This window comes from Herpailurus yagouaroundi, unplaced genomic scaffold, assembly GCF_014898765.1.
Source record: "Herpailurus yagouaroundi ecotype Mexico unplaced genomic scaffold, PumYag 159, whole genome shotgun sequence".
In the NCBI taxonomy this organism is placed as follows: domain Eukaryota; kingdom Metazoa; phylum Chordata; class Mammalia; order Carnivora; family Felidae; genus Herpailurus; species Herpailurus yagouaroundi.
Genome location: NW_024412400.1, coordinates 37,178,090 through 37,192,511, shown reverse-complemented (window position 1 = coordinate 37,192,511; position 14,422 = coordinate 37,178,090). Strand labels below are relative to the sequence as shown.

Sequence of the window (14,422 nt, the reverse complement as noted above, 5' to 3'; positions counted from 1 at the left end):
AATTTAATTTAATTTAATTTAATTTAATTTAATTTAATTTAATTTAATTTAATTTAATTTTAAACAGGCTCCACACCCAACGTGGGGCTTGAACTCATGATCCTGAGATCAAGAGTCTCATGCTTTCCCAATTGAGCTAGTCAGGCACCCCGACAGTCTTGCTTGTTGTGATTTTTTTTTAACTTCAAAAATGAAGAGGTCTTAAGTCTTTTTTCTTTCTTTCTTTTCCTTTTTTCTTGTGTAGCTGTTCCAAGTGAAATAACTGGAAACATTCAATTCTAACATCAACAATAATAGTAGCCACTAATATTTATATTTGAGCATGCACTATGAAACGAGTATTGTCCCAAAATGCTTGATATGTGTCATCTCATGAGACAGGTGCTATTCTTATCTGTATCTTGCATCAGGGAAAACTGAGGCTCAGCGAAGCTCACTGACTTGGCTAATGTCACACACCTGGAAAGCAGCAGTTTTCCAGAAAATTTCAGTCCATTTCATTCCCCAGTCCATGTTTTTCATCCCTGCACCATATTGTCATACATATGACTTTCAACTAATCCAATTTATCATCCATACATCGGTCAACCGTACCTCTTGCCTTTCCCATGGAGCAGATATCTTCATGGGGCAGGGGGATAAAGTGATTAGAAGTTTCCTCATTTGGGGAAGATCCCCATTTTGGGAGATGCTGTCTTTCAGAAAGTGGTTATTACTTCCAAATACTCCAATTGTTCCCAACTATAGATATGGAAGTAGTTTCTTTCTTTCTTAGAGATCATGACTTCCTTTAAATTATAAATTTCACATGCACCTAAGAAGCCCCAGAGAAGAATCCTACCTATTTTTACTAAGGCCAACTTGTGAAACCTACATTTTCGAAAATGACAAGCATTATAGGATTAACACTACTTTGAACTTTCATAAAATAGTCATCAAAATTTAGAACTTGAAAGAGGCACGGTTCCAGTGAAAACTATTATTATTGAACAAGCAATATCTTTCTAGGCTATGAAGATAGATAGCACCCATAAAAAGATATGGCATCCACATTCAGTTTTTAGCCTGTGAAATAATGAACAAGAATCACAAATTAAAAAAAAAAAAAGGAAGTTCAACTTCATACAATAAAGAGCAAACATATGTAAATCATTACCCCCTAATAGATCCCACATGCTTCATAAATAGTTTGAGTAAATTCACCATTTCAAATCCACAATAAGCTAACAGGAACCAGGATTCGGGTGGGAAGTGGGAAAGTTGAAGACAGGAGGCAAGATTTGCACTAACATTTGAGGGAACTATGTTGTTCCCTTACTACTTGTCCTTTGTCCAATCATCATCCATCACAAGGATACTGTTACCCAGAACCAAAATTCTCATGATTTTATCAAGTGCAAAATCTGCTGAGGATGGCATCTACCCCAGTTTAGTGCCCAGGAATCCATACAGCACTCCCCTGGTGGCTGAAATTCACAGACACAGACATCCGAGAGCATACCTTTTTCTTCTTTTTACAGGTGATACTAGATTTCTTGCTATTTTTCCAAATAGATCTGAAGGTTTCTGAAGAGATTTGAGGAGTGACTGTAATTTTTAAGACTGGACATTTACCTGATGGGGGAAAGAACATAATAGTAAATGCATAAGATATTTCACAGCTCCATTTAGTGGAGTAAGTCTGGGGCTTCTGAGAGGGGCATTCTCCCACATTCTTATTAACTGGGCAATATTCCTTTCACTTAATACCTTTTCCCTATATCTATATCTATATAGTTGTTTCTGTATTTATTTTGAGAGGGGGAGAGGCAGACAGAGAGGGAGAGAGAGAATCCCAAGCAGGCACCACACCCTGTGGGGAGTCTGATGCCCGACGTGGGGCTTGATCTCACAAGGTCATGATCTGAGCCAAAATCAACAGTTGGAGGCTCAACGGACTGAGCCACCCAGGCACCCCTCCCTCTTAATGTGAGTGATCCATAACAATTTATTTCTGTAATAACTTCTTACCCTAGTCCTTTCTTTTCCATTCCTACTGTCATATGTTTACCTGGATAATTCTAGTGGCCTTCTAACTGGTCTTCCTAGCCTCAGACTTTCCCAGCCCCAAATCCATTCTGGGCTCTACTTCCAGATTAATCATCTGAAAGTGAAATTCTAATCTTGTCTTTCATTGCCTCTAATACTTTATTGGCTCATCATCTTTTTTTTTTTTTTTTTTTTGAGGGGGAAAGATTGCGCATGAGCAGGGAAGGGACAGAGAGAGAATCCTAAGCAGGCTCTGCACTGTGAGTGCAGAGCGAGATATGGGGCTCGAATTGCGAGATCATGACCTGAGCAGATATCAAGAGTCACCACTTAACCGGCTGACCTACACACGCTCCCCTGGCCCTTCATCTTTAGTGGATCTCTCTTGGTTTTTCTTGTCCAGCTTGCATTTTAGCTTCTTTCTGGAACAGAATCTCGAATTTACTTTGGGGTTCCACTCCCCTGTGCTCTCAGGCTAGACAGGTACATAACCCAAATCTGATCAATTAGTGGATTTATTCTCCCTGGCACAGTGATGTGTTAACAGCTATGCATGTGACTCATGATGGTCCAATGAAATCAGGAGAAAGGCTCTTTCTTAGCTTAAACTGGCACAATGTAAACTTCTAGCTAGTGCTACCCAACTTGCCACTGTGCGGGAAGAACCTGCTTGAGAATATAGTCAACACAGAAGCAGAACTTCCAGGAGATGAAGGTAGGTAGTGTTACTTGAGCCCCTGAATCCACCTGGACCTGTAGCTAGAACCACCCGTGGGCTTTTAGTTATATGGGTCAACAATTTGTGTGTGTGTGTGTGTGTGTGTGTGTGTATACTTAAATCAGTTTGAGTTGGTCTTGTATCACTTGAGACCAAGATTTCTCACTGATTTTCCTATACAGACCTGCAATATTGTGATTAGAAGAAATATATATTTGGTCATTCATATTTCTCATATATATTTGGTCTTTGTCCGTGGTTCCTGGCTCCCAAACCCTTGGAACTTCCTGAGCAATAAGAGCAATGGGAGCATCTTTTCTTATAAGATTTGGTCTCTTAGGTGTATGTAGGGGAATGGGTGAAATAGGTGACGGGGTTAAAAAGTACACATCACGATGAGCACTGAGTCATGTAGAGAATTGTTCAATCACTATATGGTACACCTGAAACTAATATAACACTTATGTTAGCCACACTGGAATTCATTTAAAAAAGATTTGAAAAATATAACATTTGGTCCCTTGTTCTCAGTTCCTGAAAACACCTTAGAGCCACAAAGGGGAAATGGGTGCCTTATAATTCATAACAAGCCCCTTTCCACCACACCGGAGTTTATGATAATGAGGTGATTTTTGGATAGCACCTAAGGATAGGGCTGGTTGCCAAGGGAAACCAACCATAAATAGAGGGTTAAAACCTTCAGTCCTACCCCCTGATTTCCAGGGAGGGGAAAGGGGCTAGAGGTTGAATCAATCACCAGTGGTCAAGGATTTAATCAATCATGCCTCCTATGTATGAAACCTCCATAAAAACCCAAAGGACAGGATTCAAAGAGCTTCCAGGTTGGGAAACCAGAATGCTTCTGTGTGCCACCATGCTGGGCCCCAAACTCCATGAGGACAGAGTTCCTTTGTTTGAGACCTCACCCTCTAAATATCTCTTCATCTGGCTATTGATTTAATATCCTTGTAATAAACCAGTAATCCAGTAAATAAACTGGTTTCCTGAGTCCTATTACCTGTTCTAGCAAATTAATAAAACTCAAGGAGGGGGTCATGAGAACCTCAGATTTACAGCCAGCCAGTCAGAAGCATAGTAACAATTTGGACTTGTGATTGGTGTCTAAAGTGGTGGTGGCGGGGAGGGGATAGTCTCGTGTGACAGAGCCCTTAACCTGTAGAATCTAATGCTATCTCCAGATAGGTAGGGTCAGAATTGAGTTGAATTGTAGGACACCCCGCTCACATTTGGCAGTTGTTTCGTGGTCAGGGGAAAGACCTACGCCCACACATCAAAACTGGGGTCAGAATAATAAGACTCAAATACCTAGTATGCCATTCCGAGAGCCTGTGTCAGCCCATCATTCTTTTATTTCCCATGGCACTTGCCCTTCTCCCCCTTCCTGTTTCTCATCTAGCCAAATGTCCAGGTCCTGCTTGCATCACAGGTGCCCCAAGCTGTAGTTTGTGGAGGCCAGAATACACCAGGAAGAGGCTAGAAGCAGACAGGTAAGTAAGACATATGGTTGAGAGGAAAATTATGAACCTTAAAAATAGTACTGAATGTCACCTCCAGAGGGTCAGTTGAGGTTGAAACATGAAAATGGTTGTAAGGGTGTGAGAACAAATCAGGCTGGGCATAGTAAAAGGTAGTGGAGGGCAAGGTGGATGAATATGGATAAGGGACCAGGAGGTATAAGACAATACAGTTTGTAATTTCAAGGCTTGGAAAGGGCCAGAAACCATGTCGCTGGGGGCTTGAGTGGTACATATGTGCCTGGAAGAGAAGCAAAGTCAGTGTCCTATTTGGATGTTTTCCTCTGGTGAGCAGTGCTTATTGATGCTTGGTGTGCTGGGGTCATTCCATCCTACATACAGGTCATCACAAAAAATCAGGTGGGGTCGCAGGGAAAGTTGCTCTGGAACCTCAGGGTGGGGCTGGGCCATAACAAAATCTAGGGCAAGAAGTCTCCCAGGAACGTGCCTAGATTGAGAGGTTGAGCAGTAGCCCTTCATGTTTCCTGGGTCTGATTTTGGCCCAGTGTCTTCCATGTTTCCTTGTAGAGCAGCAGGTTATACAGACATAAGTCTGCTAGGTGACATGAGGGGCCATGCCAAATGTCTAATATAGACCTTGGTGTCTCACTTGGGCCACTCCAGAGGGGTCACTGGCTGCAAAGGCCTCTTTGACCACGTCTAGGGTAGAAAGGACCAGTGGACCTATTTATTGCAATCTAAAAGAGCTTAAGGCAAATACTTCTAGTTCCCTGCCTAATATCTTTTCTGACTTTATTTTCTTTCTTTCTTTCTTTCTTTCTTTCTTTCTTTCTTTCTTTCTTTCTTTCTTTCTTTCTTTCTTTCTATCTATCTATTTTCTTTATCTATTTTGAGAGAGAAAGAGGGAGAGAGGATGTGAGCAGGGGAGGGGCAGAGAGAGGAGAAGAGAGAATCCCAATCAGGCTCTGTGCTGTCAGCGCAAGCCTGATGTGGGGCTTGAACCCACAAATGGTGAGATCATGGCCTGAGCCTAAACAAAGAGTCAGGCGCTTAAATGACTGAGCCACGTAGGCGCCTCTGACCTTATTTTCTAACAGAGCTCACATTTTTCTTATGGCAGCAATGTTCCCAGTTAAAAATTAGGGATGAGCATGTGACATGCTTCTGGCCAACTGCAAATAAGCAAAAGTTGCTGGGGATTTCTGAGATTCCCTCATACAGGTACCAGCACTATCTCCTTGTCCCTTTCTTCTTCTTCTGGTCTGGAATGGAGATGGGAGGCTTTCAGTGAAGCAGCCACCTTAAAACTATGAGGATAAAAACCACCTGCTAAGGTGGTTGGTGGAGAAAGAGAAAGGAATGATGTTGGGGCACATCTGTACCTGCTCAGTCTTCCTCTACTTGATTAAGCCACTATAGCTGGTTCTATTCCCTGTAGCCAAACATCATCTCTCACTGATGCAGAATTTAACAGCAAATAGGTATAAATCATCGTCATGGAGAAAAACAAAACTCAGAGTTATTAAAAAAAAAAAAGGCAAGCACAAATGTAGAGGAGGACGGAGCTTCAAGAGGAAAACAAGGTCTAAAGTCTTGATCACTGTGAAGCTGAGGGAGCAGTGTGGGATGCATGGCTCATATGTGAGTAGTGCCGGGGCTGCAAACCACTTAAAATGGGGCCAGGAGTATGGCAGGCGGGGCCAGCTTAAGGCCTCAGAGGATTCACGTGGCAGCCAAACTCACAAAAGACTGTCATGATCCCTGAACACCACATTTTTGGTCATCCTTTTCGCTTTTCTTTACGAAACTCTAGCCATACGGCAATGCTCTATAGCGTGTGAGGCCTTCAGTTCCTTAGTGGAAGCTGAGGTGATTTCAGACAGTATTAGATATTGACATGGAATTATTTAACAATGAATCACATGGTAGAAAGCTATGCACTTGGGACGCCTGAGTGGCTCAGTCAGGTAAGCGTCCAACTTCAGCTCAGGTCATGATTTCGCAGTTCGTGGGTTTGAGCCCCATGTTGGGCTCTGCGCTGACAGCTCAGAGCCTGGAGCCTGCTTCGGATTCTGTGTCTCCCTCTCTCTCTCTCTCCCCCCCTCCCCCAGTCTCTCTTTCTCTCTCTCTGTTTCTCAAGAATAAACATTGAAAAAGATTTTTTTTAAAAAGCTATGCACTTTTCAATTCTCTAAAAATGTAATCAAAGTAATGCATACATATAGCTAAAAAATCAAATAGGGCTAAAAAGTTCATACTGAAAAACAACAGACCCTTTCCCTTCCCTCAGGCTTTTCCTCCAAAGAAAACCACTTTTAACTCATTCAGCTGTTATTTTTTTCTTTTGTATTATTTTTTTTTGGTTTCACGTTTTTACTTAAATTCTAGTTAGTTAACATATAGAGTAATATTGATTTCAAGAGCAGAATCTGGTGATTTATCACTTACACATAACACCCAGTGTTCATCACAAGTGCCCTCCTTGATACTCATTCATTCAGCTGTTTTTCGTGAGATTTACTGCCTTACTCCAAAGAAAGTGCTTTTTATATTATATGATATTTCCATTAAACATTTTACGTATTGACTGTTATCCTGTCTTCTCACCAAACCTCTCAACAGTTCTATTTCAAAATTTTTAGTTAAATCAACACTTGTTGTATCGACTGGTATGGTCATATATATTTTATTCACAGTATTTTTCTTACTCATAAAACTTTTAAGATTTTATTTTTAGGTAATCTTTACACCCAATGTGGAGTTTGAACAATCTGAGATCAAGAATCACATGATCTACTGACTGAGCCAGTCAGGTGCCCCAATTATATAACTTTCTTCTGAGTTAATAGTGTTAATTTTTCATTTGCACAGTTTCCTGTGTACCAATTCTAAATATTTCCCCCATTTTCTTTTATTTTTCATACACCCATTAGTATTTCTTGCAAAATACTTAAGTATTTCCAAAGCTCGATTCAGTTTTTACCACAGTATTCCTCCTTCCCAAAGTCTTCTATTTTTCTGTCCATTTGGACTAGTTCTGATCTTCAACCATCATCTGGGATTCTGTTTTCTTTTTCTTTTTTTTTTTTCTTTTAAGTTTATTTATTTTGAGAGAGAGCTCAGGGGAGGGGCACAGAGATAGAAAGGGAGGTAGGGGAGAGGAAAAGAGAGAGAGAGAGAGAGAGAGAGAGAGAGAGAGAGAGAGAGAGAGAGAATCCCAAGCAGGCTCTACACCATTAGCGTGGAGACCGATGAGGGCTCAATCTCACGCACCAAACGGTGAGATCATGACCTGAGCCAAAATCAAGAGTCACTTAACCAATTGGACCAGTCAGGTGCCCCTGGGACTCTCTTTTCTACTTTTCTATATTGGTTCTCCTGATTTCTGGATTCTGGATTCTTCATCTTTGTGGTTTATTCTCATTTTGCTCAAATGTGTTCTCTGGGAGCTTCCTAGGAAACAGAGGAGGCAAAGAGTTTGAGTTCTTGTGTACTGAAAACTACTTTATCCTCATACTTGGTTAGAAGTTGGGAATGTATAAAGTTCTCATAGAGTTTTCATGGCAGTGCCTCATTGTTTCTAGCTTCTGGTTAGAAGTCTGAGGTCATGCTGATTCTCAGTCCTTTGCACAGAAAATACAGTATTTATCTGTAATTGTTATAGACTTTGCCCTTTATTCCTAGTGTTCTAAATGCCATGGTGATACAGCTTTTATCATTCACTGTGCAGGGCACTCAATGGGCTCTTTCAATATACAGATTTATGCCTGTTAGTTCTGGGAAAGTTCTTGATTTATTTGATAATTATTTGATAATGCCCTCTCCCCACTTTTCTCTGTTCACTCTTTCTGAACTATGAGTTAAATATTGGTGTTCACAGACTAATCCCCTCTAATATATTCTAATTTTTCATCTTCCTATTTTTGTTCTACTTTTTAAAGCCTTGCTTGAATTCATCTTTCAACATTCATTTTGAAATTTTTATTTTGGCTATCATTTTTACTTGCCAAGAACTTTTTCTTATTTTCTGATTATTCTTTTTTCATAGCATCCTGTTCTTGTTTCACAGATGCATTATCTTCTGTTTCACTGGGAGGAGTCATAACTAATTTCTTAATTTTCTGTATTGTCTCTTTATCTTCAGAGTTACCTTTTTTCTCTCAGGCTTGGTTTCCTATATCAAACTATTGCCTCAGGTATCTGGAGATGTTTGGATTTCTGTTCACAGTGAAGCATGAGGCATCCAAAGGCTCATGGGAAGCTCCTCTGTAGGAGCAGGGCTTGCTTACCTGCTGGGCTTCTTTGAATGATGAGGGCATGGCCAGGTGTCAGCACCTGTTTTTCCTTTCTCTGGGCCTATCCAGTTTTCAAAGAATACCCCAGTCTTCTACATGGCTTTTGGCCTCCGGAAGCAGGGCAGACAAAGAAGGCTGCAGTAATGGTAAAGGCTGTGTCCCAAGTGTTGAGTGTGTAGAATTTTCCCTAATCCTCCTCTTTTCAGCTTCTTACTTCACTCTCATTCTCTGCCATGCTGGGTGTGCTGGGTCTGCTGAAAGGCTGTTTAATTTTTCTAGGGAAAATTCCCTAACTGGTCTTCCTTCTTCTGTCTTCACCTCTCCTCCAATGTATTTTCAACATAGAGCTAGAGTAATCCTGCTGAGATGTGGGTCAGATCAGGTCACTCCTCTCAAAATTCTCAAATGCCTTCCCATTCTCAATAGAATTAAAAACTAAAGTAATCATAATTGCCTAGAAGGCCCCTTGCCCTCCATGCTTACTTCTTGGAATTTTTTTTTGTCCTATGACTCTCCCATTACCTCTCACTCCACTCCAGCCATGTTGGCTTCCATACTGGTTTTAGAACACACCAGGTAGCCTCCTGCCCTAAGCCTTTGCACTCGCTGTTCGGCTTACCTGGAATTCTCGTTCCCCAGATATACATGGCTTGCTCCCTCACACCTTCTGGCCTTCACTCAAATGTTTCTTCTTCGTACAGCCTTCTCTGGCTATCCTAACTAAAACTCCCAACGCCTGACATACATGCTTTATCTCCTTTTCTTGCTTTATTTTTCCCTTAAGTATGATCCCCATCTGATATCTGATATACAATAATGTGTATTTTACTTCTTTTTATAGTTGGTTTACTGTCATTCACTAGGAAGTAAGATCCATGAAAGCAGGAATTCACTGCTTAACTCAAACAAGGCCTGGCATTTGTGTGTTGTCCCGATCAGATGGGGTAGCCATCAAATGTGGGGCACTCCGATTGGGTGGAGGCCAGGGGCACAGGCGATAAAAGAGTTCACCCAAGGCAGAACAAAAGAGATAAAAGTTTACTGAATACATTGTAAGGAAGCAGTGGGCAAGACAGCAAAGGAGACACTGTAATGAAGCACGGGTGAGGAGCCACAGTTACAGGGCACAGTGAGGAGGTAGTAAATGTATGGAATTTTCCCTTTTTGATAATTTTAGGAACTGTGCCCACTGGTAATTGGTTAGTTAGGGCCTATGGTTATTTAGAGGTGGGTTGCTTCGTGAGCCTGTTTGCATTCAGCTCAGTGGTCGCCGTGGGCCCTTTGGCCTTGCTCTACAGCATTAATAAATTCATGTTGAAATAAATAAATAAATCAGTAAGAATGAATAAGTGAAACTATCCTCAAGTATTCTGTTTTTTTTTTAATTAGTCAAAAAGCAACCCTGTAAGATGTAGACAGTTCAACCCTCTGCTAACCTTTTTTTTTTTTTTTTTTTTTTTTTGTAACAAGTGAGGTTGCTGATGTTTCTGAGGAAGCTTTCATTGTGTGTGTTCCATCATTAAAGGTAGTTCAATAAGAATTCCTTGGTAGGCAAATAAATTACTTTAGGCTATTAATTTGGATTTCATGAAAGAAGTAGAATTAGAAATTAGCTTGTTAACTTGCAAATGATAAGAACACAAAAGCAATCAAAAGAAGAACATTAGTTCTATAATCAGTGATATCACTCATTGCTTTCAATGTTTAAAAGGATACCATTAAGGCTAAATGGCAAGAGATTTCCCTGTAGAATCCAACCAGCTAACCCTGTTTTGAGGAGTCTTTCTAACAACCTGAGGTGTTCCATGGAAACAAGTCATAATTATTTTGGTTCAAAATGTGGATGTATTAAAGCTATCATGATATATACTACTATATTTGGGAAATTAATACTTCCTTGAACTATAAGTTGTTTTTAAATGCTTTTTAAATGAGAATCTGTATTTTCAGGTGGGTATTTCATAATTATCTTCCCTACTTATGCAAATTGAACTATTTACTAAGCAAGCACAATGTTTTGCAGTTCCAAATAAGTACTCAATGAGAATCATTTTCCGTCAAATCATCTGAGACTGCCCATCATTAGCACTTAACTACAGTAAAGATCAGAACACTGCCTGTGGTATTTTATAATATCTTTTGCCACAGGGTATAGTAAGTTACTCCCATACTAAGGAAAACCAAATGAAATCATTAACCTGCTTTCAGTTTATTAAGCTCAGATTAAAGTTAAATTTAAATTATTTTTAATAATTCCATTGAATTTGAATTCAATTCAAATGGACTAGGAACATGTTTTGTTTCTCCAAAATAAAGGGATAATTTAAAAATCTTGGAATCATTCGATTGGCTTGTGAAGAAATGGCAATGCAGTAGTTTTAATCTTTTATTTTTATTTTTGAGAGAGAGACAGAGAGTGTGAGCAGGGGAGGGGCAGAGAGAGAGAGAGAGAGAGAGAGAGAGAGAGAGAGAGAGACACACACAGAATCCGAAGCAGGCTCCAGGCTCTAAGCTGTCAGCACAGAGCCTGACGCGGGGCCTCAAACTCATGAATTGTGAGATCATGACCTGAGCCAAAGTCAGACACTTAATCTACTGAGCCACTCAGGCACCCCGGTGGTTTTAGTTTTAAAGTGGTGATTACTTCATTATTGGTGAAGTAATAGTGTAATTCTTTTGTAAAACTGCCACTGTTAAAAAAAAAAATGCAACCTAAAACTATGCCATGTCTCTAAGATCATTGTATTGAAGAGATGACAAAGACCAATACTTCTACTACTTAATTCTCTCCACATAACCTGCCAGATAACGCACCAAGATCTCTCCCCCACCCTTTTTAAAAATTTTTATTTAAGAGAGAGAGAGAGAGGGAGAGAAAGAGAGAATATTAAGCAGGCTCTGAGTGGAGCCTTACACGGGGCTCCATCAAAAGACCCCGGGATCATGACCTGAGCCAAATCAAGAGTTGGACACTCAACTGACTGAGCCACCCATGTACATCTCTTTCCCCCTTTTAAACACTGAATTTGGATGTTCAAATCTGTTTATATGTCTTTCATTGAGCTTTATTTAAAATGGCGTACTTCATCCCTCTGTCAGCTGTAAGTATGGCTATCGTTAATTCTGGTCATGCATATTAATGAAAGGAAGAGGGCAGCGTTGGCCAATGTGTAATAAATAACTCATTCCATATGTGAGTCTCTCATTTTCAAAGGATTACATGGTCATAAACCACCCTTACTGCTCTCCCGATGCCATCTTTGATGGTCCAGAAAGCACATCAGAATCTTATGAGAGATGTCACCTGAGTTTTCCAATTGCTATCTGGAGGAATATCTGCAGGTGGGTTGGGAAGGAGACTAGAGAATAGGACAGAGTCCCTCAGAGAATAAGTGAGACTCAGAGAAGAGAGGGAAAAGAAAGAGCAACTGAGAAAATTTCCCTCTAATGACAATCGTTACAGTAGCCCCATCCCCCTTATCTGGGCTTTCTCTTTCCACAGTTTCAGTCATCGGCGGTCAGGAAGCAGATGGGTTTCCTTCTGAGGAGTCATCAGAAGGTCAGTAGGAGCTTAATGCCTGTCATTCTCCTCACTTCACCTCCTCACATAGGCTTTGTTATTTCACATCATTACAAGGGTGACTCCAGTACAGTAAGATATTTTGAGAGAGAGGCAAGCCATTTTCACATAGTATGTATTTATTTATTTATAGAGCATGAGCGGGAGAGAGAGGAAGTGGGGGAGAGAGAATCTTTTTTTTTTTTTTTAAGTTTATTTATTTTTTGAGAGAGAGAGAGCACAAGCAGGGGAGGGGCAGAGACAGACAGAGAAAGGGAGTCACAGAATCTGAAGCAGGCTCCAGGCTCTGAGCTGTTCGCACAGAGTCTGATGTAGGGCTCAAACCCATAAACTCTGAGATCATGACCTGAGCTGAAGTCGGACACTTAACTGACTGAGCCACCCAGGCGCCCCAAGAGAGAGAATCTTAAGCAGTCTCCACACTCAGCATGAAGTCCAACGCCTCAATCCCATGACTCTGGGATCATGACCTCAGACAAAATCAAGAGTTGGACGCTCAACCGACTAAGCCACCGAGGCACCCCCACATAGCTTTAATTACAATATACTATCATAAGCATTCTATTTTACTATTAGTTATTATTGTTAATCTCTTTCTGTGCTTAATTTATAAATTAAACTGTCATAGGTATGTATTCATAGGAAAAAACCTAGTACATACAGGGTTTGATCCTATCTGCAGTTTCAGGCATCCACTGGGGATCTTAGAACATGTCCCCCACGCATAAGGGGAGACTACTGTACTTAGGTCAAAGATGACATATGACATCCTAGAAGTTCTTGAACTCTGTGCAAATCACTGGGCAAATTGGTACAAGGGTAGGCGGTTTATGATAGTGCTCTTGGTTATCACTTAGCTCAGACCAGTTATTTAATGAAAAAAGTAGAGCAAGCTGTGAGTAGAATAGCATTTAGGAGTGAATGGATGTGGACAAGTGGAGGGGAACACAAACTGAAAACACTCTACCTGTCTTTCTGGCTCTTAATGCTTCAAGTATGTCAGTAGCAGCCATTTCTCCCAGGACATTGTTTCCAAGGTCAATTTCCCTTAAGTGAGCAGAGTATTTGATCAGACTGGACAAAGAAAATGACAAATCAAAATGGCAATGTTACTCAAAGAAACTCAATCCACTTATTTTGGAGTATGATCTTTCTTCTTAGGTCCTCAATATTCTCCTTGACCCCACTTCCAAAGATGATGCACTGACCCAATTTGAAAACTGAAGATATCCTGAGTTCAGGCTTTTCCATTTTAATCTCTCTAGATTGGATGGCCCCCTTCAGCAAGTTGGTAGGATAAATACTTAGTTGCCTTCAATATCCCATTCATTTATTTATTCATAAGATGTGGGGGTTGTGCAGGATTTCCCAGTCTTTTAGATTTTGCACACCGGTAAAATGTCAAAAACTTGGGAAGGAATGGTTTGGCAACTTTTAGTATGTCAAATAAATAGCAATTCTCACCTTGTCAATAAATAAAAGAACAAATATTTTTACATGAAATTAGGAAGGGCATAGTCTCAAAATAAAGGATTGCGTTTAAAATTAAGTTTAGCTTTATGAAAAATGAACACACCATCTTTTTTTTTTCTTTTTTTCTAATCTCTTTGAGGATTATTGAAAATTCCTTCATGCCCTAGCACTGGCCTGACAACTGGTCTTTGGGAATCTCTGGCATGATGAGTGGACGTGAAATCTGGGTGAAGGCCTGGGTTCCTGGTTAGCTTATACCTCCTGTCAACCATGTAGTCATGGGCAGGTCATGTGTCCTCTCTCACCTTTCTCATCTGTAAAACTGGCCTCCAAATTGGCTGTTCTGCCTATTTCATAAGGTTGTGGTGAAAACAGAATGAAGCAGTTCCTGTGAAAGTATCTTGCAAAATGCAGTATCAATGATGCTATCATACTGAGTGCTGGCTTATTAAATGCATATATGTCTAACATTGCAGGGATTAAAGGAATTTAACTCATGGCCTCTGCTCTGAAAGAAATTATCATCTGACTTCCAATAAAACAATTTTGAGTCCTTACCACACACTGAGGATATAAAATTTTAGTTAGGATCAGTAGTGAATATAAGGTCATTCTCTTGCTCCCTGTACACATTTTCTATTGATTCAGCAGCCAGAATTCAAGGGTGGGGCTGAGTGGTTCCACCAGACTCTCCCTCTCAAAGGTCTTGCTCTCCAAAATAGCCTGTCTAATCAGGACTTGCCTGGCTTTGGCTTCCTGAACTGCCTGCCTATATCCAATTCCTTCAGGTAAGATGGGTGAGAACAGGGATGCTTCAGAAGGAAGCAGGAAG

At 40.5% G+C, this 14,422-nt stretch overlaps 1 protein-coding gene across 4 annotated transcripts in view; it reads right to left on the bottom strand.

Moving 5' to 3' along the window:
- Positions 1–237: 237 nt before the first annotated feature.
- The window catches only part of LOC121033755 (uncharacterized), a 50,416-nt gene continuing 36,231 nt past the window's right edge, over positions 238–14,422 (bottom strand). For 2 of the 4 annotated variants that reach the window (XM_040480355.1, XM_040480358.1), the window contains 2 exons: positions 13,085–13,191; positions 238–1,614 (listed from right to left, as the gene is read on the bottom strand). In XM_040480355.1, coding sequence (XP_040336289.1) covers positions 1,430–1,614; positions 13,085–13,191 — 292 coding nt within the window. In that variant the 3' untranslated portion in view covers positions 238–1,429. Of the gene's footprint in view, positions 1,615–5,244; positions 5,698–13,084; positions 13,192–14,422 lie in introns of those variants that run through there. The other 2 variants (XM_040480356.1, XM_040480357.1) reach the window with 2 other exon arrangements.